Here is a 27,748-nt window from a genome sequence, read left to right on the forward strand (position 1 = left end):
ACACACACAATTTGGTCCAGCTCACACAAGGCAAACTTCAAAATTCAGTCAGTTTTAAAAATGTACCCATCATCCCATCTGTGTATGAATGTGGATTTGCTCTGAGCTACAAGGCTCTGCTGGTTGGCCTTTGCTCGTTATAACATGTATACACAGTCTTCTCCTTTCTCCTCTGCTCTTGTCTCCTCAATCATATCTCACTCCGCTGAAAATATAATCAGCAATGATTAATAACATTGGAGCTTTAATATCCTCTGGCTCAATGTGCAAATCAATATGCAAAAAAGTGTGTGTGTGTGTGTGTGTGCATGTGTGATGCAAAACTAATTATTTAAGGAGAAATAATTCCACCCTTTTCTGACAGTAATAAATTTGACATCATATATTACATCCATAAACATACACAATGTCAGCAGCACCATAAATGTTTCTGTTGCCCGTGTGTAAGTCTGCATTTGTGTAGGGTTGCATGAAATGTATACCGATGTGTATGTAAGTGTGTGCCGCGGTGCAAACAAACCTAGTTATCATTGCCGGTGGATGTTTTTAGATGGAGTAGGATGCATTTATTTTACCCTGTGGGATTTTGAATGGAATTGTAATTCCTCTCATCAAATATTAAACTCTTTAACTGGAGGTCAAAATGATTAATTATCAAAGCAACATGATTTAAGAGGGTTTTACATGGTGCTGATATATTGTCGCATGATGTGCAAGTGCATGCCGTATGTGATCCTAATTGTCAAATTTACGAGGCATCAAGCAAAGCAGCCCTTTACATTGACAAGGAGCGGGTGGTGTGTAATAACAAACTGAGGTGTAATCCCCCACTATTAGCACTGCTGTTCTCCCATCACCGGCTGCAGTCTCTCTGCATAATGTCCTCGATTTAATCCTAAGCAAACACATATGTACTGATATGGAGAAACGCATATAAACACACATTACTGTCTAGTATTATTGCTGTGTTGTTTGCTAGAGCAAGATCCCCTAAGAACCAACATACAGAACAGCAGAAATTGTTTGTGTTTGTCTCATGAAGCACTAAGGGCAACACACTTTAATACATCTTTTCTCTCTTTCTTTTAAACTGCGATATCCATGCTGTTGCTACACAAATTTGTCGCAACAAAGGCAGTCAAGACAACAATTTTAGCACTAACTATCCAATTTAGGGGTCGGAGCAATAAAGGAGAAGTGCTGTGACTATTTCTCATGACATTGCCATGGCGCCATTTGAGAATCCTTGCAAATGTGAATAATACAAGCATATTAGGTCTCATGGCAATGGAAATGCTATCTGGAAAGCTGCAGAGACAATGAGAACAGAAAAAGCTTGGTGATGGAGTTAAGCAGCAGACTGAGCAGAGGAGATAGCAGACAGTAAAGAGTTGTGGCAAGTGTGTACAGAAGAACTTTAACAATAAATCAATCATTTAAAAGAGTATTTACGGTTATGAGGCTGCCACCCATCAGTGAGAAAAAGAAAAATGAGGGAAGGGCACCAATGAAAACTTAAGTGTTAGAGTGGTTTTTGATTTTCAGTTATGAAAAACTCTAGTAATACAAATCGAGCTAATGTTCAACAGGCTACTGTAACTCTTGCTCAGTTAGGAAGACAAACAAAAAAAAAAAACAACAACGGATCAAGTTAGAATAAACATAAAATTCAATGTTTGTAACATTTATAACACTGTGAGAAAATTCAGGACATAAGGAAAAGGAGAACGGTACAGAGAGAACTGATGATATGGCTGAGCAGAGAGCAGTATGGCTAGTATGAAGATGAAAAGGCAGACTGATGCACTCCAGGACACAGCAGCGCTGGGACTCAACACCACTCACAGAATTTCTATTCCCACTTGAAAAATACACTCAGGCATAAAAATGCAAATAACGATACTAGTCCCTTTCATGTCTTGCTGTGGAAAGAGCGAGAGGGAGAGAGAGAGAGAGAGAGAGAGAGAGAGAGAGAGAGAGAGAGAGAGAGAGAGAGAGAGAGAAAAATCACTATTATTCAATGAGAGTATTCAATGAAATCCCAAATGTCCCAGTGAAACAACAAGCTTAAGTAAACCTGGAGTGAGAAAAAAGAAAGTTCTGAAATTCCTGGTTCTGCCCAGGGGGATGAGCAGAGAAACTGAGAAACAGACTCTTTTGTCATTGTGTGATAAAAAAATATATAACACAGCACTACCTGATATGCAGGGGTCACACACACTGCAAACACTCCTCATTCCTTTATTCTCAGTTGACCTCTCAGTTCTTTGTTCTTCAAGATCTCTGGTAAGTATAATGAATATTTACTTTATTATTAATATACTTTGTGATGTTTTTTAATCCCATCCTTTCTCACGACATCCCCCAAAAACCTCTTAATGTGATCAAATGCCACAGTTACAACAGGACTAATAGAGAGATCTGCACATGGACTCGTTATCACACTGTCCACCACACGCAGGCATGTCAGTGGTGTTGCATTCACACTTATTTTGGAAAAGTATCAGTGAGTCCACTTCAAATTCAGTAAACAGCCACACTGGGATTTTGAAGGACACCAATAGTCAAATGCACACATTCAAATACATGCACTCACTCTCACACACACAGTTCTTTCTTTGACATGCAGATTGGGCACTTATGAGCTGTCAGCAGTGATTAATGGCAAGGGAAAATGACCTGTTAACTCCCACGATATGACTGGGCAGAGCATGTTTCATAAATATGGACGGACACACACACACACACACACTTAAATATGCATAATTTGGCTTGCCCACACACAAACTCATTCAGATACACAGAGACACAGGAAATGGGTGTGTCTGGATTTTAGAGGTCATATGTTGGTTGTAGGACTGTCAGTCCAACATCAATCTCTGCTGGTAATTGCAGTGAATTTTTAAAGCACCACATAAAAAGGAAGTGGGAAGTTCACTGCCTCCTATTTATTCATATTCAGTCCATCAGTGTCTCCAGTATTGAAAAAAAAAAAAAAAATCTATTTTTTTCCCCCTTTCCATCTGGTCTGTCTCTTTTAAATATGTAAACAATTTATTTCACATCTGTCTATGTAGGCTGTAACATCTCCCTATTTAGACGGTACAAATGTGTCCGTCTTCATAGCTCACTTTGCAAAGCTAATAGGCTTTCCACAGCCAAACTCAAAACAAGTAAAATAGATGGAGTGAGAATTCTCCCTGATGGAGCAGATGGGCAATCGGTGGCTCAGCCTGGCATTGACTTCACACTGTAGGACCAGCAGAAGCCAGTCTAACTGGCATTAGACCTAATAGATAGATAGGCTTTGTGACTTGTGAGTATAATCCAGAGACACCATTCAAACTGATGAGTCCATTTACCAGAATCATTCAGAGTTTATACCCACCATTTGACATCTGGTCAGCACTAAATAGCTGTTGGAATTTGCAGTAATATTACACAACTGTCCTTCAGCAATTTCTGGCTCTGCAGCAACAGGAAAGTAGTTTACATACATGATCTGGTTGGTTGATTGGACTATATCAAGCTCCATTAAACGATTTAAAGATAATTTCAAGCCTGTAAAAAAAGAAAGAGAAAAGAGTTCTGATTTCCATTCTCTGTTGCTAAGCAAATGCTGACAAGTTGGAAAATACAATTCAGTCCCAGAAGGTCAGAGGATTCTGGGTGCTTGTTTCTTTATTTCTCACTGAATCTGGTGTCTCTTCTGTAGCACAGTTCTTTGTATTTACCATGTGCACTTTTAATGTCAGAGGAAAACATGGAACCGTAAACACAGATGCACACAGCTGTGTTTGTCTGCACAGTTTGCTCGGAGCGTAATGTGTAAAAGGAGATTAGACTATTTGATTTTTGTCGAGGGAATTTATATTCCTCACCAGTCATTAGTGGCTTTTTGATTAAAAACTGAAAATTGGGTCTCATTTTACGAGCACAAATTAACATTAACGATGCACAACGTTTCCTGTGTTGTAGTGTTCATTTTTGTGTGGTGTGTATGTAGGTGCACATTCTCTCACATGCCCAGACTGTGAAATTTCAAAGGACAACACCCCAGATATAATTTGGAGAGCAGCAGACCCATTAAAGGTTCATATTTCATGTGGTAATTCTTAAAATCTGTCATAAAACTACTGGAGCATTAACATGTGTTATTAAAAGCCTGCAAATGTATGGGAATCTGTCAAGATCCATAATAATGCCTCTGTCAACACGTTTCAGGAGAAGGCCGCACAATGGCGACATAAATGATACATCACAACAGTGCTGACAGTCTGAGTAGGGACCTCATATGCTTTGTGCAGTCTGAATGACCCCACGCTATGTGAGTGTTTGTGCGAGCCTGTTGTGCTGCATTCACCCTTTCTTCCCAACACCATCTTCAGCCCGTCAGCTGGACGGCAGGCACATGACAACCTGACTCTGATCAGCCATTGGCTGAAATGGGCATCCATCTCAGCATCTGCCAATCACAGTGTCATGGAGACAGGTTGGCAGCGTTGTGGTGATGGCAGGGGTCCGGCACAGCATTGCCAGGAGGAAGCTGTGTGTTAATATGGATGGTGGAAGATGCCAGCGGATGGGGAAAAGGGGTAAGAGACTCTGTGGGAAAAAGTGAGGGGGAGGCATTTGTGTTTAAATGACAGTAAAGGACACCTGGAGGTTCACTGACCAGTATACACAAAATAAGTAAACAAACAAGTGCTTATGAAAGATTTACTGGGCATGGGTATGTTTTTACATTGTTATGATTTTCCATGTTTTTAATTGAGTGTTTTGTGAAAGACATAATTTGTGTTCAGAACAATGTTTGCCTTCATTGTTTTGCTCCAAGAATCTGACCAGTTTCTGTCAATATGCATACATTAACGGAACAATTTCTCTTTCATTTAGACTTCCATTGTATGTCACAGCATCCCTCATCCATCATCCATAAACTACTGAAGTCGAGGCCACACACACACACACACACGCGAATGCACTTGCTTTCATTGCTACAATATGTCCCATATGTGTTGTGTCTACAGAAACCAACAATCCAAAACTAAAAGAGGATAAAAGAAGAAAATAACTGTAATTGTCTAAAGCTACAATTCTGCTTCTTTCAATAACAAAGAGCTATAAGCCACACAAGCATGAATGATAAATGGAATAAAGGAACACCAGTGGAGCATAATATACCCTCCTGAACTAATGTGTCATAATTAAAATTAATGTTGTTCAGAATCAAACAAGTGTTGTGTATTTTGGAGTTCCGCCCTTTATGATCGATGAGGCTTCTTCCTATTTGCACAGCCCCACAATCCATCTCAAAGGCGCACTCACACGCTCTTCAATGTGCTGCTTACTGTATTTTATAACCAAATGGATGCACATACATAAGGTCCAACAAGAAAGAAGATTAGTCACATGACCAGACATTGCAGAAACAAGCCAGCAGTTTAGCAGTGCTGTTTAAAGATGCTATATATTCTGTTGTTTCAATTAGAATAAATAGATGATTATTTACCAAATATTGTATGTTGAGTATCAAACATAATTTCTTTACTCACCATGAGCAGTCTACAGTGGTGGAAAGCAACGTCAATAAATCTTATTTTGCTTCTACTGAATATTCAACAATAACTATACAGCAACCAGTCTACTGCAAATATGGAGCACTGCTAAAAAAAGAAGAAGCACACAATCGTTTGCCTTGTAAACACAAGTTGGCTGAAACTTATAGAAACAACGATTATTTGTAAAAAAAAATGTGGCACCTTTAAGCTGTTTTAGTTTGGAGTGAAAACCAAAAATGAGCACCTGAAATGTTGGTTAAAATTCACTGTCTCATTGTATCCTTGATAAGTACAGTATAGGTCAAAATGGTGCCAGATGATCTGCAAACTGTTTACAAAAGACAATTTTGTTAAAAAATATATAAAAAAAGTATTATTCTCTTCTAAGTGTGACTTAATGAAGGGTTTGATTATTTGACTTTCAATGTTTATTGCCTTGTTAATAACACTGCAACATTTTTAGAATGTAAAATCCATGTCTGTTTTAATCAGATACAGATTAAAACATATACAATTGCCAGGGTGAAGTGCTGCTGAATTACCTAATTGGAGCAACAGCCAGGCCTGCTAAGTGCTGGTGGTGTGAGGTTTATGGAGCAGCACCCAGTCGAAGACAGCCAACTTCATGCCGCAGGAGAGGCTTATACCACACTGGTTGGCAAAGTCACTCACCTTCCTTCATCTCTCTATACTTGAGCACCTATTTCCTCTGCCATACCTCCACCATCCCTCCATCCATCCATCCATCCCTCCATACATCCATTTATCAAGCCCACAAGCGACAGCCTTCTGTGGGTATGTGTCATTGGAGCTTGGCGGGCACACAACACAGCTTTACCGGCAGGCGCCAGGGCTAATTTGATTTTTAATTCAACGCGACTCCTCGGCTAATAGTTTGAGTTGTGGATTAATTAATCTGATTTGACTTGTGCTAATTCATTGCACCCACATCCCTGATTCCCACCCATCACCGCAGAACGCAGGCAACCTGGTGAGGCCATGTCTCATACATACACATGCTGAGTATGAGAGACAGTGACCTGAGGCGACAGGTGAGGAGCAATGGGAGGGCCTTAGGAAAGCAAATCATAGGGTGTGTGATGCATTTGCATGCATGTGTATTTACAGGATGTGTGTGTGTGTGTATTTAAATGTGTGTATGAAGGAGGCTGGAGCTGAGCCTGGTTTGACAGAGGAGTGCTGGGAGGCAGCCTGGCTCTCGTAAGGAGGGCAAAACATAGAGAAGGTCACCAACTATTTTTGTTGCTAAAATATGGGTCAGATTGTATCTGGGTGAGTGGTTCAACAATAACTCCTATGAAATGAAAAAAAAAATAATATGGCAGTCGAGCACACCTTTTCTTTTCTGAGGCTTTAAGAGGGTAGAGGCCCAGATCCAGAGAGGGCTCTACAAGGACAAACCAGAACTTCATTATCTCAGAGAGTCAGAGAGAGCACTTTCACTGTTTCAAATACTCGGTGAGATAACTTGAATACAACTCCAGCCAACTATAAAAGTTCCACAGATACCCACACAGTCGCACAAGGTGCATGTAGACATATAGTACAGTTTCATATCACAACAAAGACTATTTTCAAACTCTGTTTTTTTCCAAAAACTGTTTTAAAATGATGCAGACCCACAATTGTTCGTAGAGATGTGTCAATCTGAGAAGTATTTGAGTCAAAGCTTTCTCTGTCTTTATTCTATCTTTATTTATCTCTCCTCTCTCTTTCTCTGGCATGTAACCAACCTCTCTGCATGGCAGAAAATAACAGTGCTTTACTCAAGAGAGACCACACATGGGAGAAACAGCCTACGCCTGCTGCTCTCTCCTGCAGGACAAAAAATAAAATAGAAAATAAAACTGCCCAATAGCTCATACAACACTTTGAAATCTCCATTACAGTCAGTCCAGCTCTTGTTTTCTATCTCTGCTCCCTGTGTTACCCTGGACCTTTTATACCATACATTTGGATGCAAAGTACAGGAATAAAGGAAAAAGCACTCAAATCCTCAGCATGTGCATACAAATATATGTGTGCACTCACACACAGCAAGTCAGGATACACTCATGCATGAACATAGATACAAATACTGAACCCTACATACTCATACAAACGTAAGAACAACTAGTGAAGCTGTGGGAGTTCAAAGAAGGGACCATGTTTTCCAATTGAGTTGGAGCTCAGTGAAACCCAGTGAATTCCCAGCAGCAGTGTTCCAGCAGGTCTGCCATCACACCTGAGAGGCAAGACCTATGCTGCTAGAATGTATGGCCAACACGAAAGCACCAGTCCATTGTGGAGCTACTTTAAATTATTAATGGATTGTACTGTTTTCAGTTTGAATGGCTTGAAAGTATGGCTGCTTTTTGTTTCTTAGGAGGCTTTGCACATGAGGCTCTATGACTTGCCATACACATAAGCATTTCTCTGGACGCATAAACAGCCACCAGTTTAGCCACCAGGCAGTGTGAGATCAGTGGGGGGAGGACAAGGTGGGCAATGGGAGCAGCAGAACAGCAGCTCAGACCAGAGGGCCGAGAGGGGTGGGGAAGTCCTGTGCCAGCAAAGACGGGAGATTTACAGCAAGCCAACCCGGCTGATTGTGAGCCTGATCTAATACTGTGCTGCAGAGAACACAAATCACCTCCCATACATAACCCTGCCCCTGACAACTCATTTCATCTCCTACACTAATGAATTCATCATCAAGAGGGATCTGCTCTTGGTGCCTCAGCCCTGAGCAGAAAAGGAGTGATGGCTAAGATAAGTCATCATCATCATTATTAACAACATTACCACCACCACCACCACCACCACCACCACCACCTTGCCACCACTCAGCTAACTCTTCAAGCGCAACAGTTTAGGCTTGTGCAGTGTCCTTGGCAGTTTTGCAACAGGAGAACTTTGACTGTGTTCAAGGTTATTATGAAGAAGGATGTCAGAGTGAATGTGCCACAGACTCACATCCCCGAGTGTGCGAAATCAGCATGAGAGTGTATATGTCAATGGAATTTGAATATGCTGTGTTATGAGTGGATAAGTTGGTGAGTGTGAGAGCTCTTATGGTTGCAAGCATGTGTGTATGTGTGTATCTATGCGTTTGTATGAGGGAGTCTAAGCGGCACAGTCAGGGAGCTGTCAGCTGAGAACCAGGGAGCAGGCTGATCACAGGAATGGAGGGTGTTTGAAGTCTCCTAGGGACTGACAGCTTCTCTCCCCATGGGAACCTCTTCCCTTGCCCCTTCTCTCCTCTCTGCACCACCCTTTCTTTATATCATTCTTCTTTATGCTCCATCTCTCCCTACACAGTATCTCCTTCTAAGATTTTCTCATCCTATTGATGGAGGAGTATGCAGAAGCACACTTGTGGTCTCCTGGGACTGTTAGGGCTGTGTGTGTGAAAACACAGAGGTTCCAAAACAAGGCTTTGTTCAGGAGGCTGAAGTGTGTCTCTGTAAATACTGACAAGATGAGCTGCCATCTTCCTGACAGTCTGACATTCTGGCTGACATTCAATCTGGCTTGGTGGCAAGGGTGCCGACAGACGACCTTCAGCCTTGAAAATGATGTGTGTGGAGATGTATATTTGAATTGTGCATAATAGGATAGAAAGACCATTCATTATGGTTATATATTTTTCCTTTTTGGCATGTGTGGGTGGCATGAATACACTTCTGACTACATACCCTCTCTGGCCCTTCCTTCACAGGTCAAGGTGCAGCAGGATCTCATCTCTGATCGGGGTGTGTGTTAGCATGAGCCCATCCGTCATGTGTTGGCTGAATGTCCAAGTCACTTAGACAGACAGCCAGATCCATCATATCTAGATGGGGACTAATGCTTGCTAACGGAAGTCAACCACCCCACAAATATATACAAATATGCAAATTAACAACAATATAAACATCACTCGACACACAACTCATCCATCAATGACCAGTTTCAGCGGCTCAGCGTTGGCACAGCCACACCAATCAGCTACTCCTTCAGAGGGAGTGATGGAACACCATCAGCTCATCTTCCGTCCCTCCTTTCCTCTCCTTGTATTATTCACATACTGTCTCCCTTTAATTTGTAACCATTTGCCATTTTTCATGCATGATTCGTAGGATTTTCTCTTTTCACTCTCCACTCACGGCCAATACTCACGTTGGCATTTTTATCTATAATTTTCATCTTATAGCTTAAAGCCTTCTCCTTCTTCTAAGTGCCTTTGATTCATCATCATAATTACAATTCAGCTAAATAAATTTTCTACATTAATACATATACTGTCTTTGTGTTTTAATGAATAATAATTCAAAATAAAATTGTCATTACTTTAGCAAGTGCAAATCAATCATGTGTCGTGTTTCTTTCCATCCAGGCTCGGGCCTTTGGGGAGCAATATATCATCTCATCATTGCTGTGTGGTGTTCTTTTGTCTACCCAAACCAAATACTGTAGACGTAGACCTTTTTTGTTTTTCTAGCAGTGTGTATACACATCCTCTTCACACAACTCAGACAGTTTATAATCTTTATAATTTTGTTGTCAAGCTCTTCTGCAAAATAAAACACAATGAATTATTTTCCACACCCTACATCATCTGTTAGCTGAAAATTGAGACTGCATGAAGCCCAAAATGAAAAGATGAGTTTCTTTCGTACCTAAGAAATAGAATAATTGCTGCAGCTGTGACTCAGTCAGACTAATTTATAGGGCACATGGGCACATTTGTAAAGACCACAGACACTTTACACTCTTGTGTTCTCCCTCCTTCAAGAAGACAAGTCTCCCAAACATAATATTGTTTTTAGCTCTAGGTTTGTCTGATTCTACGCAAGTCATACAGCAAAGCAATAACAACATTAAAAGGGTCTGCGGTTAACCACTCTGTGACTAGTGTCCTGTCTTAAGGTAGAGATGGAATGAGGCTTTGGTAATATGAAGCAGCAGTAATTCAGTCCAGAAGCCAAAAATACAGCATTCCTAACACTACCCCGATTGCCACCCAAACTACTCCATCACACTAATTTGACAATGAGTGGGTGTTGAGTTCTGATGACACAGTAAAAAATGTCTTTCCCTCAAAGCTTCACTTTTCTTTTTTTTTTTTTTTTTACAAATGCACTGTGAAGTGCATTGTTATTCTGAGGGAGTGAAAGCTCGTAAAATGTCTCAACATAATATTTGTGTATGAGTTTGCGTGATGTCTGTATTAGTGGACATGACAAAACAATAGGGGATAAAGAAGGGGACCGGTGATGTGGGGTGTGTATTTGCATGAAGTTTAGTCATATATACAGGCATACATGAACATGTGCTGGTTTTATTATTTTTTTTTTTACCCATTTAATACCAGTGAAGAGTGACATGGGAGGAAGAGGGTTATTATCTTTTAAGAGGCTGGCATGCAGTCATCCAGTCTGCTCACTGACATAGCTCTGACCACACCAACCACCAGACATCCCAAACACCATGTACAAACACTAACCTCTCTGTCTCTACAACTCCCTACATTTATCTGTTTCCTCAGTCTCAATTTTTCACCATTTCAATCCATTTATGTGCCTCATATGGTCATCTGTCTCTTTCTCAGTAAATACAGGATATACAATTCATAATCTGCTGTCGCTTGGGATTTAATACAAAATACATTCTAATTTGCAACCTGAAATTCTCTTAGTGTGTGCAGTCATCTGGTGATGGTGCAGTGAGGTTTCATTCTTCTCATGCTGGAGCTTATGCCGGTTCCTGCTCTGATACATCTGTCAACCACATGTTCACCCAGCTAGCCACTGCTTCAACAGCTGTACACAGCTGGAGTGAGTACTCTTAAGTAAGAGTTGGTTTCTCCTTTGAATTCTGTGTATGTGTGGGTGTGTGTGTGGGTGTATGCATGTTGCTGTCCACGTGTATCTGTGTCCCCTATGTGCCTCCAGTGAGGAGGATTGGAGCCACATCATATCTTCTACAACAAACACCAAACCCAGAAAACTCCTTCATGGAATTGAATGACCCCTTTGTCCGCACAAATCCTGTAATATTTGTCAAAGCAACAATGGATTGCAAGCTGCATCACATTTAATTATTGCTCTGCTGCATTTTCTCAAAGCATTTTCAAACACAGAGTCTTTTTTACATAGCAATGTCAATGGGTTTGCATGAACTCATTAATGACACTCTCCCTCTCAGGAAGCATCCAGCATCAGGCCTCCCAAGGCTGAGGACTCGGATGCAACATACTACTGTAAAGCATGGTGTACAGGCTAACTCAGGTTGCAGCCACTGGGTTATACGGTATTTTTTTCATATAAATCCCATCTTCCCTTCCCATCCCAATTGTGCAGATAAATCATATCACAGAAAAAGGAAACAATAAGTTACTCAGTAATGGATACTAATCATACTTCTGTTTCACTTGAACAACATCTCTGCTTAGCAGAGTGAACATACTGTAATAGACGGCTGTGGAGCCACACACCTTTCAGAAACCCAGTCCCACAAGCTACTGCCATTTAATGTTTCAGTGCAACCCTCCCCTTGAAATCTTTCAAAATAATGAGAGTGAAGCAAAGGTGATGCAATCCTTGCACGGATGCCTCCCTATTGAAACTGTGCTGCCAAGAGTAAAACTCTGCCCCTGGCTGGGGTGAAGTCAGCGTCTAAGGAACAGTGGAATTAGTCAGGATAAGTGAACCCACTGCACAGAAGTTCTAGGCCAGTAGCCCTGTTCTCAGAGGACTTCTTTTGGACTGGTCCATCACCCTTAGAAAACCTCCACCCTTTCACACCGTGACTCCAACTGAGTGTGCAGAATTTTCAAAGATCACTCTCCTTCACCTTTCAAAACCAAAATCTAATCAATTCATTCTTGAGTCCAAATGAACTGTGAACTGTACAGCCAATTTGAAGGAAAATCCTCAGGATATTCCAGAAAAATCACAATCCTTGGATTCATCATTTATGCTATTCAATGACAACCTGTTTTTGTTTCTCTGAGGTCTCACATTCAAATCTCACTCCATTGTCTTCTCCTCAGCTCACATTCAGTTCACGTTTGTCAAAAATCAGTGAAAATCCATTTGGCAGAACCACAGTCACATCATCATCATCACTCCTCCTCCACCCATGGCCTGTCGCAATGGGTGTGAACAAGTGGTCCTGTACTCTGTCTGGGAACAGATGTGAATCACTCAGCTGGGTTACGCTCTGGAGTTCCAGATCTAATGGCACATTTCCACCGGCTCTACTCGCCTCGCCTCGCCTCGGCATGACACGGCACGATTAGGTTGCATCTCCACTACAAAAGTACCTACTTAACGTGGGCGGAGACATCACTGCACGTAAACTGCGGTGACTTTGTTTTATACACGCGCACGCGCACGCACACGCACACACACACACACACACACACACACACACACACTTTACACCAGACTTCTGTAGTTGTTAACCCACGAGGCGAGTAGAGCCATAAGGGGCTGTCCCCTTATGGCTCTAAGGGGCTGTCCACAAGAAAAGTAGCAAGCCTATAACATTTATTTTACTTAACTGCTAAACATGCAAACTCTGTGATGTGATGTGTGCAGACGAGAAAGCCACACTTCATCACACACATCTGCGCTGATGCAGAATCGTACGTGTCTACTTCACGATTCATGTTAAAGACGATTCTTTAAATAAGAGCACCCCTAGAGCCTAATAACACTAGAGCCTAAGGAACTTACCGAAGCCAAAGGCAGCTGGAGCAGGGATGGGAGCTGACTGGACTGGTGTGGAGGTGTAGAGGCCAGTCACCAGCAGACCATCAAACGATACACTGGTAGAGATGGTTACTGTAGAGAGAGAAAAAGCACAACATTTAAGGCTGGTGCTACTCTAAAGCCATGCGTTATAGCAATACCACATCCAATTGTCCTCATAAATGCAAATTATGAAATATAATACAATATCCTTGTGTTTTACTGGCCATTTAACTCACAAAAGGACTGGGGTACAAACTGTTCAGCTGTCAGAGATCTGTCCAAATACAAAGCTATAGGTTCACACTTTGATTGCAGGCTGAGCAGATAATTAGCTGGTGTGATGTGCATAAGCATGTATCGATCCTTAACATCCTGCTACTAATAAGTACAGTGCTCAGGTGTTAACAGACCATTAATTAGGAAATCAGTAACACCAAATGCCCTGCAGGTGGAGAGGATGTGCAGGCAGGTGTTAGAAGAAACACGTAAGCACACACACAAGCAAAACTACAGAATCTGCTGAAAGGGGGATCAAGTCATGTTTTTCTAAATCAAAGAAAAAGAAAGCAATATAAACCTACTGACAATTATTGTTGTGGCAAATGTACAAAAAGAGAGTGATGAGCTAATTGGCTGTAAACCTGATAGCCGTGGGATTCATCACACACAGCTCAACACAAACAGTAGGAGAACAATCAACTGCCGTTAGTCTTTTATCCAGCTGTACAAATCTATAGCTTAGTGAATCCAGCCGCAAGTTAGCTATTGATCTGCCCAGTAAACAGAGACTCTGAGTGACGGGACCACAGAGCCAACTACATTACTGGAGGAAGACAGCTGAGCCACTGGACTGCTTCCAGCCAGACAGATCAGAGCACAAGGGAAAAGTCAGTGGTTCAAAGAACTGTCTTGAAAATATTTGCTTGTGATGAGGTTGAAATCCTTTCAAGGCATTGTTATTTCCTGACCCTGGAATCCCCCTGTTTTTTTGGGGGGAAAACTGAACGGGAAAAGGAGGAGACATTTGTGGTGTTGGTGTGTTTTTAGTAACAATAGCTACATGTCAGTTTGGCCATGGGCGTTTATTCTTCTGGGCTTGGTGTGTTTCATTGTGAGAATGTGGGCAGAACAGACTCTTGTGTGGCCCAGTCTCGCTGTCTGTCTGGCTGTCTGTCTGGCTGTCTGTCTGTCTGTCTGGGTGACTCCATTAACACATACTCACACAAGCTGCAAAGCACTTGTATGTGTCTGAAAGTGTGTGTCTGTGTAGATTGGATGTGCTACACCCTGTCTTAAAAGCATGGTTCAGCCCATCTTTCCCCCATATCAAAGCCTCAATAATTGATCCCACAACGATCTTTATTATATCCAGACATCTCCTCCTCTTATTTCCTGTCACAGACTTTATACAAATGGTTACATTTACTCACAAAATATTAAAGAATAAAAAGAGGAAGGTGATTTATCTGTGATTTAAGCATCAATAGAGAAGTACAAAATCTCTGTTATTTGCAGTTATTGGGTTTTCTTTATAAGTGGCTCGAAAACACTGTTAGCAATAATGCGTTCTGTATTCTCTTTTCCTTGTCAGCTCTGAACACTGGCAAATTTTATCAGCACATACAGTGTGTACAAGAAGCCGTATTGTGGGAAAGAGATATTTTGATTGGCAACAGACGTATTATCATATTCAATCCATGTTGTGCAGTACACCTCTTGCACCGCAATACCCACAGTGCACAGGGAAAAAAAAAACCTTCTCATACAAACAAACAATGATCACGTTAATTTTGTGTTTCTGTATCTTGTGTGTTTTTGTTTTCTTTTTGCTTATCAGACTATCTGCTCAACAAATCCAATCCAGTGTGTGGTGAGACACGTTATCAGTGTTTGCATTATGTTGTATTGATCCAAGGCCATGGCGTGATGCAGTATTTAATGGAATAATGAACTGGGTTTGACGCACTAAGTTGGACTGGGATTCACAACCCTCGGCACACACAATACACTCATTTATACATTTATTTTGACCTGCAGCAACAAGGTCACACAGACTCCATTACTCTCCACAGACACATGCATGTTAACTACTCAAACACATGCTCCTACACACATTTTTTTCTATCTTCACTCTGCTATTTCTTTTTCTTTAACCACTGCTTTCACCTTTCTTTCAGTCTCTCTTGTTCAGCCTTACTCGCATTTGAGAAACCATGGTTGAAAATGCTCTCTCCTTACTCCATCTACTCCCCTTTCATGCATGTTCTGCTCCTTACTGCACTGAACCTGCACACTATTTTAAGCAGAGGTTGGGAAGAGAAAGAATTGAGAAGAAAAAAAAGCTCGGGGCACAAGGTTACAACAGAAAAGGGAAAAAAAAATAAACAAAAAAGAGGCACAGAAGGATGGAGAGAAGAGTAGTGGTGGAGTGGCCCATAGAGAGCAGAGCTACCTGATCAATACAAATGCAAGATTTTAATTATTTAGACATGCCTCTAACACTCCTCTCTCACTGGCCTGCGAATGCATCAGACAGATGAGCTAATCAGATGAGATCCAATCACCAGTGGGGGTACTTCACACCAACACACACACACACCAACACACCAACACACACGCACATGCACAGATCTAAAGGAAGAGACTGCCAGCCTTTGATGGTAGCCTTAAACATTCTGGTCCATACTTCATTTCTGACTACTGTTCACTTGGCCGAGGGGGATGAGGCAGGAATGGAGGTGAACTTTATTACCAACACTCTCATTCACATATTATCAAACTCTCCATGTGTGCACACAGGTATTGCCTATTTCTTGCAAACATCTAGACCTAAATTTCAAGATTTTCTTGTCATTAGGTTTAAAAGAAACCGATTCACTACAAAACATGTAAGATCTATTTGCAATAAATAAAATACATTGTGAAAGTCTTATATTAATTAAATAATTTCAAACAAACGTATAATTTACTTTTATGGAAATTCATTATGTAATGGTATTTGTTTTTATTTTGAATGTCCATATAGTTTGGTGGTAGTAGACTATGACAAATGCAACTTTTGCCCGGCATTAATAAAATTTAGACCTCTTCGTAATTTGAATGGGACCTCTGGCAAACCAATGCATGATTGTCCATTAAAACATCAAGTTTTTCCACAACAAATCGTCATCCAGCAAGTTCAACAAGAAAAACTGCACTGTACATTGTACCCTGTAGTTAGCAAAATACGTAACAGTTGCCGCTGTGACTTTCCAGAGTTCCAAAATCTTTTCTGTATTTTTTAAATGTTTTGCTGTGTGATGATCCTTGATGCACAGTACTATGTGCAGACTGGACTTCCTGAAACTTCACCAAAGATCAAGTCTTACAAAATGCTTATTACACTGTATGCAGATCACACGTACCCACATATAACCACGCATACCTGAACACAGCACACAGCATATCCCTTTGCCCTAAGCCAGCATGTAATATTAATGATGTGATGTGGTTTGCCTCATTACATACACACACAGCCGTGCTCCTACTCAACTATTGATGGGCCAGGGGTTTTCTTCACTTCGGTGTGGATCCACCGAAGGCATCGAGGAAGAACACACCACACATTACACCAAAACACAATACTGGCTTTGCTGACAAGTCTCTAGATCATATGCAGGATAAGACTGATAAATAAATATCACATTAATCTTTTCTGAAATCTATCTCTATGTTCAATACATTTGCCATCTCATGTGCTAAATATTATGTTCCTTTGTATCTCACATATTCCCAGTTTACTTGTGTTGAGTTAATATTTCAGCTTTCCCTTTATTCTCAAGAAGAGCAGCACTGAATTAGCTCCTGGTATCTCCTGAGTGCATCTTGATTGCCAGGACACAAATGTATTGAAAGACTGAGAACATACATATGTGTATATCTATACCTATATATATATATATATATATATATATATATATATATATATAGATATACTCTATATATATGCAGTAGATATAGATATACACATATGTACAGTATCTTCAAAGTCTTCAGGTACTATTCCTTTCTAAACATCCAGAGAGCTGCTCATGTTGGACAACCTAAACTAGTGTGAATGGCTTACTGTAAGCTGGTTGAGTAATCATGAGTATAGTATTTGAAAAATAGGGCCCAGTGGCATCCTAAAAGCAACATTAATGTCTCCTTATGGAGACTGCGCTGTAGTTGGCACTTGGTGGCATGAGCTCATTCTTAGAGAACAGCATAGTGTGGGATGAGGTTGGAGTCGGACAGGAAAAAGAGAAGACCTGATTTACGCTGCAGCTAAGTGTGCTTGCAATGAAGTCTCCATGTGGTTGGCATGGCCTGAACAGCTTCTTTCTGCTCTTTGTGTACAAACACACCCACAGGACTTCACCATGCCTACATTCGTAAGATTTACTCCCACAAGTTTCAGAAAAACATATGAAAAGTACTTAAGACATGCCCTAGGAGGTTCTGGCAATATTTGGTTGCTCTCAGGTGCTTCTCCTCTAGATGGAAAGAGATACATTGTCCATCTGTAATGCACTATAATCACAGAAAAAGGTATCAATGGTAAAATAAGATACATATAGTAATCTGTCATGAAAAGGAAATACTATAACAGAACATTTTATCAATGAATCTCAGTGAATCAGGAGGGCACCCTGTTTGTTTCCAAATAGATTTAGGTTTTCCTGGCAACAACCTCGACAAAGATAACCAACCATCTGACCCATGTCCCACTGGCAAACACATATGTACCCCAGAGAGGACCAGGATATAGAGGTCTGACCATGGGGAAGCAATAGTTCCATCTGTTTCCGCAGTCATGCCAGTGTCGGGTATCAATTCACTCCGAGCTCCCTGAAATGGTTCAAACTGTCAGTCACTAGCATGACACCAAAATGGATGGGTCCTTATGTCTTCTGATGAGAAAAGAAAAGGCCAGTCCTTTGGATTGACAAGTTCATGAAACTACAGAGAAACCACATTACATAAATACAAACGCTTCTCTTCGGTTTCAGAAGATGGTGTGGGAAGTGTGGTTCTGCACATGTGTCATGCAGTGATCAAGTCAGGTCTTAGAGGCATCATTCCATTGCGTAACCTTCTGGCACCATCCTGGCCTGCTGGCACTGCCATCTGCTGCTGTGAAACACTAGATCATAGACAACCTATCAGCCACCGAGTCTCTATATGTCTGCGTAACTACAACATCTCCGACAAATTCTTCATGAAATCAATTGATCTCCTGAGACCACATTATTGGTCATTTAAAGACTACTGACTGAGTTTATAATGTGCAACTTGTTATGGTTCTGGGTATGCATTGTTTTGATGAGTTCCTACTCTGTTTGACAAGGAGGTAAGCTGAAGCCTTCCTGCCTGCCTCACTTGGCTTCAGCCATGGAGAAAAACAGGAGTGAAGAGTCAGTTCTATCACACAGGCATCCTGTTCCTCACACATAATCTGCTGCACGATCACACTTCATTTTGCTGCTTTTATATGATACAGTGCATTTGTGTCCATTTACATTCATACGAGCCTGTGTGTCACGTGCTTGAACAGAAGTAAGCACAGGTGTACATACTCCACCAAAAGCCTCATTTTAAACGCCCTTTAGTCTCTTTCAGAGTAGTTTCATTTGCATATCATTTTCCAATAATACTATTGTGCATACAATGTGCTTTACATCGCTTGTACTCTTAATGGTGCGATAAAGGCTTGACATTTGACTGCGCACACACACCCCTGAGAGAAGGCATCTCCACTACCCAAAAGGGCAAAATCAGTCTTGACAGAACATTTTTTCGTAGTTTTTCATAAAACACTGCATGTTCAAAAGAAGCATATCACAATGTGACAACTCAAAGGCTTTTCCCTTTACCTGAGATTGCCTTTGATAGAGAATCATGTTTCTGGGCTTTCAACATTATTCATAGGTTCACTGGGCCTCAAAGAGCGTGCAGATCCCATCTCAGTACTGATCTCTAAATGCATTTTGATTAGCTACAGTTCTGTTTATTGGATTTTGTCTTCACTCTTCATCTTCTTAGAGAAATACTGACAGGATCAAAGTAGTCAGGACAAGAATGCACCACATGTGTTAGTAGCAAAGGAAAGCTTAATATAAATAATCACAGACTTTCTCTCTGCCACCTGGTGACTGCCGTGACCAGAGTTGTCTTAATGATTAACACCATGTACTTATCCATGTGTGCATACAGTTAACAGTTTAAGCCAGTGAGATACATGTAGCATTATAACAGTCACATTTAACATGCTAATGCATCATTCTACAAGGCAGTCATCAACCAAGTAATATAACGTCAACTACCACAAGTTACAGATACAAGTTGCCGCAGAGAAAAGTCAAAGAATGGTCAGTGTGCCCAAAACCGAAGCTCATAAAAATCAAGACACAGCCATCCATAAGTATATGAAGAGACCTCAACACATAATATACCGATCTGTTTCTGTTTGCACAGAAACATACAGCACGCATAGCCAAAGAGCAAGTCAGCTGTGACAGTGCAGACAGTGTTATTTTACACAAGGTGTTTGACATCTGATTTCAATCTCTAATAATACATCTTTCTTTCAGATACTTTTTATGAATTCCATTAAAATGTATGTGTCCTAGGAACCAATTGTTCAAAAAAACAGATGAAGTCTGTCGAGAGCAGAGAAACCAAATGTACCGCATAGGAGCATAAGCAGCTTGATTACCCTGTCCACATTTACTGGGGTCAAACTAGAGAGCTCTTCAGTTACTGGTGACACATACACCCCTCCTTACATTGAAGGAGATAATGGACCAATCATGGACAATCACAAAGTGCCTTTATGAAATTATTTTCAACAGAGATTAAGTAGCTTTGAAAGCACTCAAGAACTCAAATCTTAAATATATATTCAGGTTTTGTATGTATATACAGTATATTATTTCTGAATAACCCTCCCTGTTTTTCAGGCTCACAGAAGTTTATGAGATGAAAGAGAATAAGTGAGTGAGTTAGCACCAGGTGCACCTGCCCTCATCTAAGCCATCCTCGTGGGCTGACACAAGTTGCAGATCTTATCACAGTATCAACCTGGACTTTGAACAGTTTGAAAAAGACCTGAGGCTCACTTACATTGTTATCAGTGTAGTGTAGTGCACGATATTGGACTTAATGCCGATACCAAATATGCCAATATTGGCATATGCTTGGGCCAATAACCAATACCAATATACCAATGGCAGTTGCTGGTCTTTGAAATAGTATAAAATATAATAATATAAGTGTTTTCTATTACAGTGTTTATGTACAAATGAAAATAGACCGATATTTTCCAATACCAATATTGTGCATCCCTGGTGTAGTGCATACTACAAATCACATGCATGGATTTTCAACAGGTTTTTACATAATACAATTTTGACTGTGAGGAGGAATATAATCCCAATGAATATGAGGGATGTCATGCTTTCTATTTAAAACTCAAATACATGTATTTATATGGATGTGAGGACAAAGCTTGAGATTTGTTGTGACCTGTTTGAATTAAAATATTTGAAGCATATTGCATCGTTCTTATGCAAAATAATAATAAAATGTACAACAGCAGAGTCATTAAAAACAAGTGGTGCAACAGCAACTAAATTAAATTTGAATTGTGCAACAGTATGAATATGTTCAAATTGTTGAAAGTTGAAGTACTTAAACTGGTGCACAATAAGGTACACATGCATATGAGAACACAGATGTCCAGGTTTATTAAAAACGTAACTACTTTAGGTTCAATTTATATCTCCAGCCTTTTTAACTGACACAAACTTTATAGTTAATTATGTTACATACAATACAATATGCCCAACAAAAAAGAATGCCTTTTGGAATCAAAACAAATAAAATGATGTAATATAGAACTCCTTTAAAGATAAAGATTTTTGCACACAGATGGAGTTGAACTGTTATTCAGCTCATAAATTCCACTTTAGTTCTCAGTTTTAAAGCAATCCCAGAGTTTGGCAAATTCTTCAGAGAGCACAAAGACACCCTGGGAGCTGGAGAGGAAGGCAGGATACTGTGCCTCACTATTTTGTTCTCCACTCCCTGGTCTTTCTTGGCGTTAAAATTAGAGGTTATAGCCAACTAAGTGAAAAAATACTGACATTAGTCAAAGACTGACATGCCTCCTAAGGTTTTGTGTATGAGTGTTTGGGTGGAAAGAGAGTAGGGCAGTGGGGTGGAGGGGGCTGCATATAACAGAGGGAAAAGATTGATTTCTAATTAACAAGCTTGTTGCAGTAATAAAATGGTCTCTACTGGCAGTTGATCAATGGGGAGCATTTCACTTGACATCTAGTCTTAATCAGACTATCTTAGCTTGGTTAGAAATACACTCATTGCTGAAATTAGTTTTGTCATGCTCACTCTACCCCCCCATTTCACCTCTTACTGTCTTAACCCCATACCTTTGCTTTACTTTATAGCTGCAACCATTCAGTGACTTTATTACTATTATGATTCTTTCTACTGTCATGACTAATGGTGCCTTTCCACTATAGAGTTCTAGCATCACTCAGCTTTACTCGGCTCTACTCGGTTTGGGTACCAGGCACGTCATTCTGTAGTGTGTAGTTAAGTGGTCCACTTGATTGAAATTTGGCAAAGCTAAATTCATAGCCCTAAGCACGGTCATGACACACTAGCCCACTGGGCGCTCCTTAGTTTGTCTAATATGAACTCAGGATTTCAAGGAGGAAATTATTGTCGATATGTGAAATGTAAAGGTGAGCTCACATCACAGCTGATAAACCAAGAAATCTGGATGGATTATCATTGTCATTTGTGACACCTTTGGTATAATCTCTGTGGATTTTCTAATCCTTTGTCAGAGCTCAGTGATACACCTATGGGGGCTTGAGGTACAAGGTTTTATTTGCAGGATTTCACAACAGAGCATCAGGGACCCTGTAAACACCAAACCCGTCAACCATGCTGTCACTTTCCTCAGGAATATGTGTGAACTTGTGCATTTGCATGGGTGTGTGTAATCTGCCTCTGCCAGCCTGTTGTGTCTCTCTGGGCAGAGTGGGTCTCGCTGTTCGAAAGAAGCTGGTGCTGAATGGGGGTTGATGGGGATGGAGCTAATCCGCCTGTGCCACGTGCTGTATGCTCAGCATCCAGCCAGTTGCACCAAACCATCTCTTCTGTAGTGGATCCATTAGAGTGCTACAAGCCTTCTGAATGCTATCAGCACAGACGACACACTGGCCCCCAAGCAGGGATTACAGCTCTCTCAATGAAGCTGCCAGTAGGAGAATCCAAAGCACGAGAAGAGGGAGGAGGAGGAGGTTCACAATCCTCCGACAGGACCTCCATTCTCTCGAAGGAAGAGGCCATTGGCAAAACTGACACACCAATCAACAGCGGCTGGGAAACCACCCCAAAAGAACAACACGTTCAGCAGAAAGGATAGAGAGGAGGAAAGAAAGATTTTAAAAGGATCCATCAGTATTCAAAATCCGGCTTAGAGCCACGTGGTACTCGTTAAAGACAATGAACAGTGGCTCTTTGTTATGAGGTAGATTGTGATAAGAACACTGAGTTTGCATAGATATACTTAACTCTAAATATCAAATGCAGTGCTGGTGTTTGCAATTTCTGAAAATTAAAAGAAAAAAAAATTATGTTTACAACCTGTTTGTGCTTTAAAAGTAGACACATACAGTGAGGGGTGCAGCATGCCAATAAAATAACTATTCATATAAACTGTGTAGGGTGCATCCCTTGTGTTTTCTTTTGGAAAACTTAGGCAACAAATACAGTGGAGTTCAAATTCATCCTCGCCCTCAGGGTCTAGAGTGTGCTGTGTGGGCTTGGTTTTTCACTATGATTTACCATAGAGACTGATGTATGTACAATAAATGAAATCCTCCTTCCACATCATACTTCATCTTCAGTCACAACAGAAATGAGAGCAAGTAACAGCACGAACACAAGCAAATCATGTTTCACTGCAGGCAAGGAAAAACTCATAACGTCACTATATTTCTTGGTTGGTTTACATGTTGCTAAAGTTGTGCTCAGGGTTGTACCTCTAAAATTTAAACCTCCGCACGGAAAACCCTTGAGAAGCTCCTAAAAGTGGTTGGTCTGCCCTGAGGTGTATTTTCACCCATGTGTGAATGGTGACGTCATGGACGTGACAGTAAAAAAACAAGTGGGGAGAGGAAAAACGTACACCATAACCATGGTGTTAATATTATGGTGGTAACTACTTTGCATCTTTTATTTTAGTCTTTCTTTAAATCAATTGTTTAAAAATAAAATAAATAATATTAAGAACTGTCCCAAGTTAAAAGTAAGGATCACTACAAACATTTTGGCCATGATAATGGATGGAGGATGAATGTGTGTTGTAGCGTTGTGCTGCAATTTGTGCATCAAAATACAGCAGACAAATAATTACACCAGGGAGTTGACCTGTGGGAATGGGGTATAAGGCATTTGGAGTCAAACATCTGCACCCCCAAGCTTGCATTATCAACAGAGAGGCACTTCATATCAGGCAAACCCACAACAGGCAAGCACACACTCCAACATTGTGAAAATATAAATGCCCACTCGTCTACCAACTCAGAAAACATACTGAAAACACTACTCATGTTTGCTTGTTACGAGCATTTTTGTTTTGGCTGGAAAATTAACTCATAGCTACTTGCCACTTCTCCAGAAAAGGCTGGCACAGACACACAACTCCTGCCTGGCAGAGATCCACTCACTGCCTTCATATTTAGCTCTTTCTACCACACCTAATTCCATTCTGCCATCATCTGGCACCAACCTGGCAAAGGCTTACAATGTCACTGTTATTCGAGTCGATTTACTGTGCTCCGATGCAGGAAATCAATTTTCCATAAATGTAGCATATACGTGGCATCTGGCCCATCTCAACTATCATGTCCTCAAATTCTCTAGAGCTCTTCGTGGCTCACTGAGGCTTCATGGGGAAATACAATTGTAAAGACAGAAGATATGTCTGTCACTGACACTTTGTCATAGGTTTCAAGGGTGATTTATAATAGCTGAAACATGTTCCGGTAGCATCAACTTGACACGGCCATTTAGCACCTGAAAAGAGAAAAATACCCACCCCTATACAAGTTATCATTTCATGTTCTGTTGTAACACTGACACAAATAATTGTAATAGCCCGCTGATCAGAACATTTGTGTTTAGCAAGTGGAACATCTGACATGTGTTCATGTGATGATGGATCACCTACTAAGAACTGAGTGCTGTTTGCATGGCCAAGCATGCATGTGTGACAAAGGAAAGATTCCCAATGAATCTCCATTCTCATTTCTCGCCCATCTGCTCCCTTATATAAAGGAAACTGGCATATATCAGTGAATACAATGCTCTTTAAAATGGTTCATCATTCAATGACCACAAAGACAGAACATCCAAACACACCCAGCAAGCCGTCACAAACAGTAATACACTTGACACACTTCCCTCCACTCAGTGAAATGACCTATTCAGACAAAGCAGCGGGAGACAGAGAGGCTGAAGAGCCGGAAAGCTAATGAATGCATGGATTTGGACCATTTGAAAGTGTGAGTGCTATCGGCATGTTGCATTTCCTTTACTCATAAAAGAGTCCTATTAAACCATTAGCCCCTAGCCCCCCTCTACTCACCTTTCTTCTCCTTTAAAAAGGCCATCTCATTAAAAAGTAGGCCAGTCTTTTGATGGTTCACTGACCGATGCTTGCTGCTCCGCAAGAAATACTTAAATGTGTTCTTTCCTTTTAAAATCGACAAATGTAAAACACTACAGCTGACACAGAGACAAACAGTAGGAGCACGGGACTGTTGGAAAGGAAGAGAAGGGACACCAGCCAAAACGAATCACTGTAACAGACCTCCAAGCAATGCAGGACTTACAAGAGATGGTCAGAGGTCAGAAAGCAGACGTGAAGAGGTTAAGTGGTGCAGAAGGTGATGATGACATCTAATGGGCTGCATAAATCACAATAGATTGATGCAATAATGGCATTCAAGCTTAAGACAAAGATGACTCTCAGCACCTTTTGTGAAGACTTTAAGATGAGCCATGTGTTAACGTGACATCTGGCTGTGGCTTTACTGATATGACCTGGTGTTTGATCAGTTAATATCAGCTTTTCTCCAGCTTTACTGGGGCATCGAGTCTTTGACCTTCACTTCCAACATTACGGACTTCAGTTGCACACTCACAGATCAACTCCCACAACTAACAACTGACCAACTTTACATTATAGATAATAGAATGTTTCCCCTTGCAAGAACCAAGCTGCTGTTTGATCTATGGGTGAACTTGATGGCATTTTGTGAAGATGAATTTATCTCCAAGTTGCCATTTAGAATTTCACTTTGTGGCAATGTCCAAATCTCCTTGAAATGTTAATTGTTTCTAACGCGTCCTAATTTATAATAATTTGCACATGAAAAGATCCATGGTGCAGGGAATGCTGTAGAGACTATCGGCAGATGAGCAATGGCCATTTCAGCCAGTACTGTCAAACTAGTTCTGTAAGCAGGTGTCTTGTTCTACCCTCTGTCACTTTCCCTTCCACCTCTGTTTCGCCTTCTGTTTTTCTATTGTGGCAGACACACTGCTGACTCCCATTGAGCATTGCTTCATTTTCAATACTGCAGAGGAACAATGAATGTGGTGACAGGGACAGCTATGCTTCCAACCTGAACCTGCATGCCTCAGCAGGGACTTGAGTGAATGGCTCATTCAATGACATCAATAACTCTGTACATGGAAGCGTTAACAAAAACCTTACATTGTGTGCAAATACACAACATTTTTCATACAACACTGTAATTGACACAAGACAAAACAGTGTGCTCTATCCAAACATGTGCTGTGCTTGAAATCACTGGCATGATAAACACAACCTTGGCTTTCATTAAAGGGTAAAGCATTAACACAAAAATGGAATGAAATTGACAAACACAAACTGTAGAAATTCTATGACATTCAGAGCTATTCAATCAATCTCTCTGGCCCATTTCTGCTTATGCACCTCCATTTTGTCAGCTATTCTCCAATGACTTGCAGAGGACACTACACTGCTATTCCATTCCCTCACCAATGTTTTCCATTGTGCTTTCTAATCTGACTGCATAACACATAGGAATGGTGTCCCCTCTACTCATGATTTGAATCCAGTGCTTACGGGAAAGGCCATATTTTCTGATACTAAAACAGTCTGTTAAGAGGAATTTAGCCTCTTCCTGTTCTCGCACTGCTGTGTCACCATCCCCTCTTGAGCCCTGTTGTTCATCTGTGAGACTGAACATGCAGGGTTTCCAGTGCAGGAGGACAAAAAAAAGAGTCAGGAACGAAAAACAGCAATTTGATTAACTGGTAGAAACAGGGTTCTGGCTTGGGTTGTCTGATGTTACTTCCTAAATAAACATGTGGTTGCTGTATAGAGAATATATCGCATTTCCAGAGCAGTGTTAAAAGAGGTCAAAATGAATAGAGAAATGCTTAGACATTATCACAATAAAGAACTGCCTCCAGAGTTTAGCAAAAGTGGTTCAAATGGGTCATTTGATTTTTTCAACAGGCTGAAATCCCATAGTAACCTTGCATCTTTCCGTTTCTATCCTCTGAAAGATAAGGCTATATGTGGGCAGTATGTCAGTGACGCTTGTTTTCCATTTGTCTTGTACAAGATTTGACCCTAGAGTCTGAATGCAGCCACACTAAACTCCACAAACCTTTTCATTTCTCCCCTCTCTATTTTTCGCAGCAGTTCAGACTATCACTACAGGATTTCTGTTTTCATTTAGTCCACTATGACCCTGCCAGTACACCCACCCTCTCAACGATTTCAAACAGCAGTGACACAATCTCTCTTGGTCACTTCTCATAGCTAAACACAGTAATCACAACTACAAAACACAGGGCACAGTGTGCTGCCCACACATGGCCGTGTGATTCAAAAGCAACAGAGGAGTGAGAGGCAGTGAGGTCAGGTCAGAAACCCAATTACTGAGCGATAAACTGGTCACACACACACTCATGCTCAGTACCAAATGTTGAGGTGGTTCTCTGAGACACTTATCTCCCATCTCTTTTATAAGAGGTCATTTTGCCTCTCTTATTTTTCAATCTTCTACTCCCTCAAGTTAAAACATTAGTCTTCTTCTTGTTTTCTTCAGTTTTCTTTTCTACAGCCCTTCAACCCCACCACTAGTATCTCTAATGCTCTCGCCCACCATTTCCAAATGCAGCACATTCAGCGGTTTGATCACACATTGCTTTTAGAAGATTAAACTGAATGTAATCCAAAACTATAGCCCTGCAGGCACATAGAAAAGCAATGAGAGAAAAAAAACAACTGACCAATTAAAAGAAACATTCTGAAAAACAAAATTTGTA

At 40.8% G+C, this 27,748-nt stretch overlaps 1 protein-coding gene across 2 annotated transcripts in view; it reads right to left on the reverse strand.

Annotated features, from left to right (window-relative positions):
* reln (reelin) overlaps positions 1 to 27,748 on the reverse strand; it is an 80,224-nt gene that overhangs the window by 50,176 nt on the left and 2,300 nt on the right. For both annotated transcript variants that reach the window (XM_058644896.1, XM_058644895.1), the window contains exon 2: positions 13,286 to 13,393. In XM_058644896.1, the coding sequence (XP_058500879.1) occupies positions 13,286 to 13,393 (108 nt within the window). The remainder of the gene's footprint in view (positions 1 to 13,285; positions 13,394 to 27,748) is intronic.

This window comes from Solea solea, chromosome 12, assembly GCF_958295425.1.
Source record: "Solea solea chromosome 12, fSolSol10.1, whole genome shotgun sequence".
NCBI classification, from domain to species: Eukaryota; Metazoa; Chordata; class Actinopteri; order Pleuronectiformes; family Soleidae; genus Solea; species Solea solea.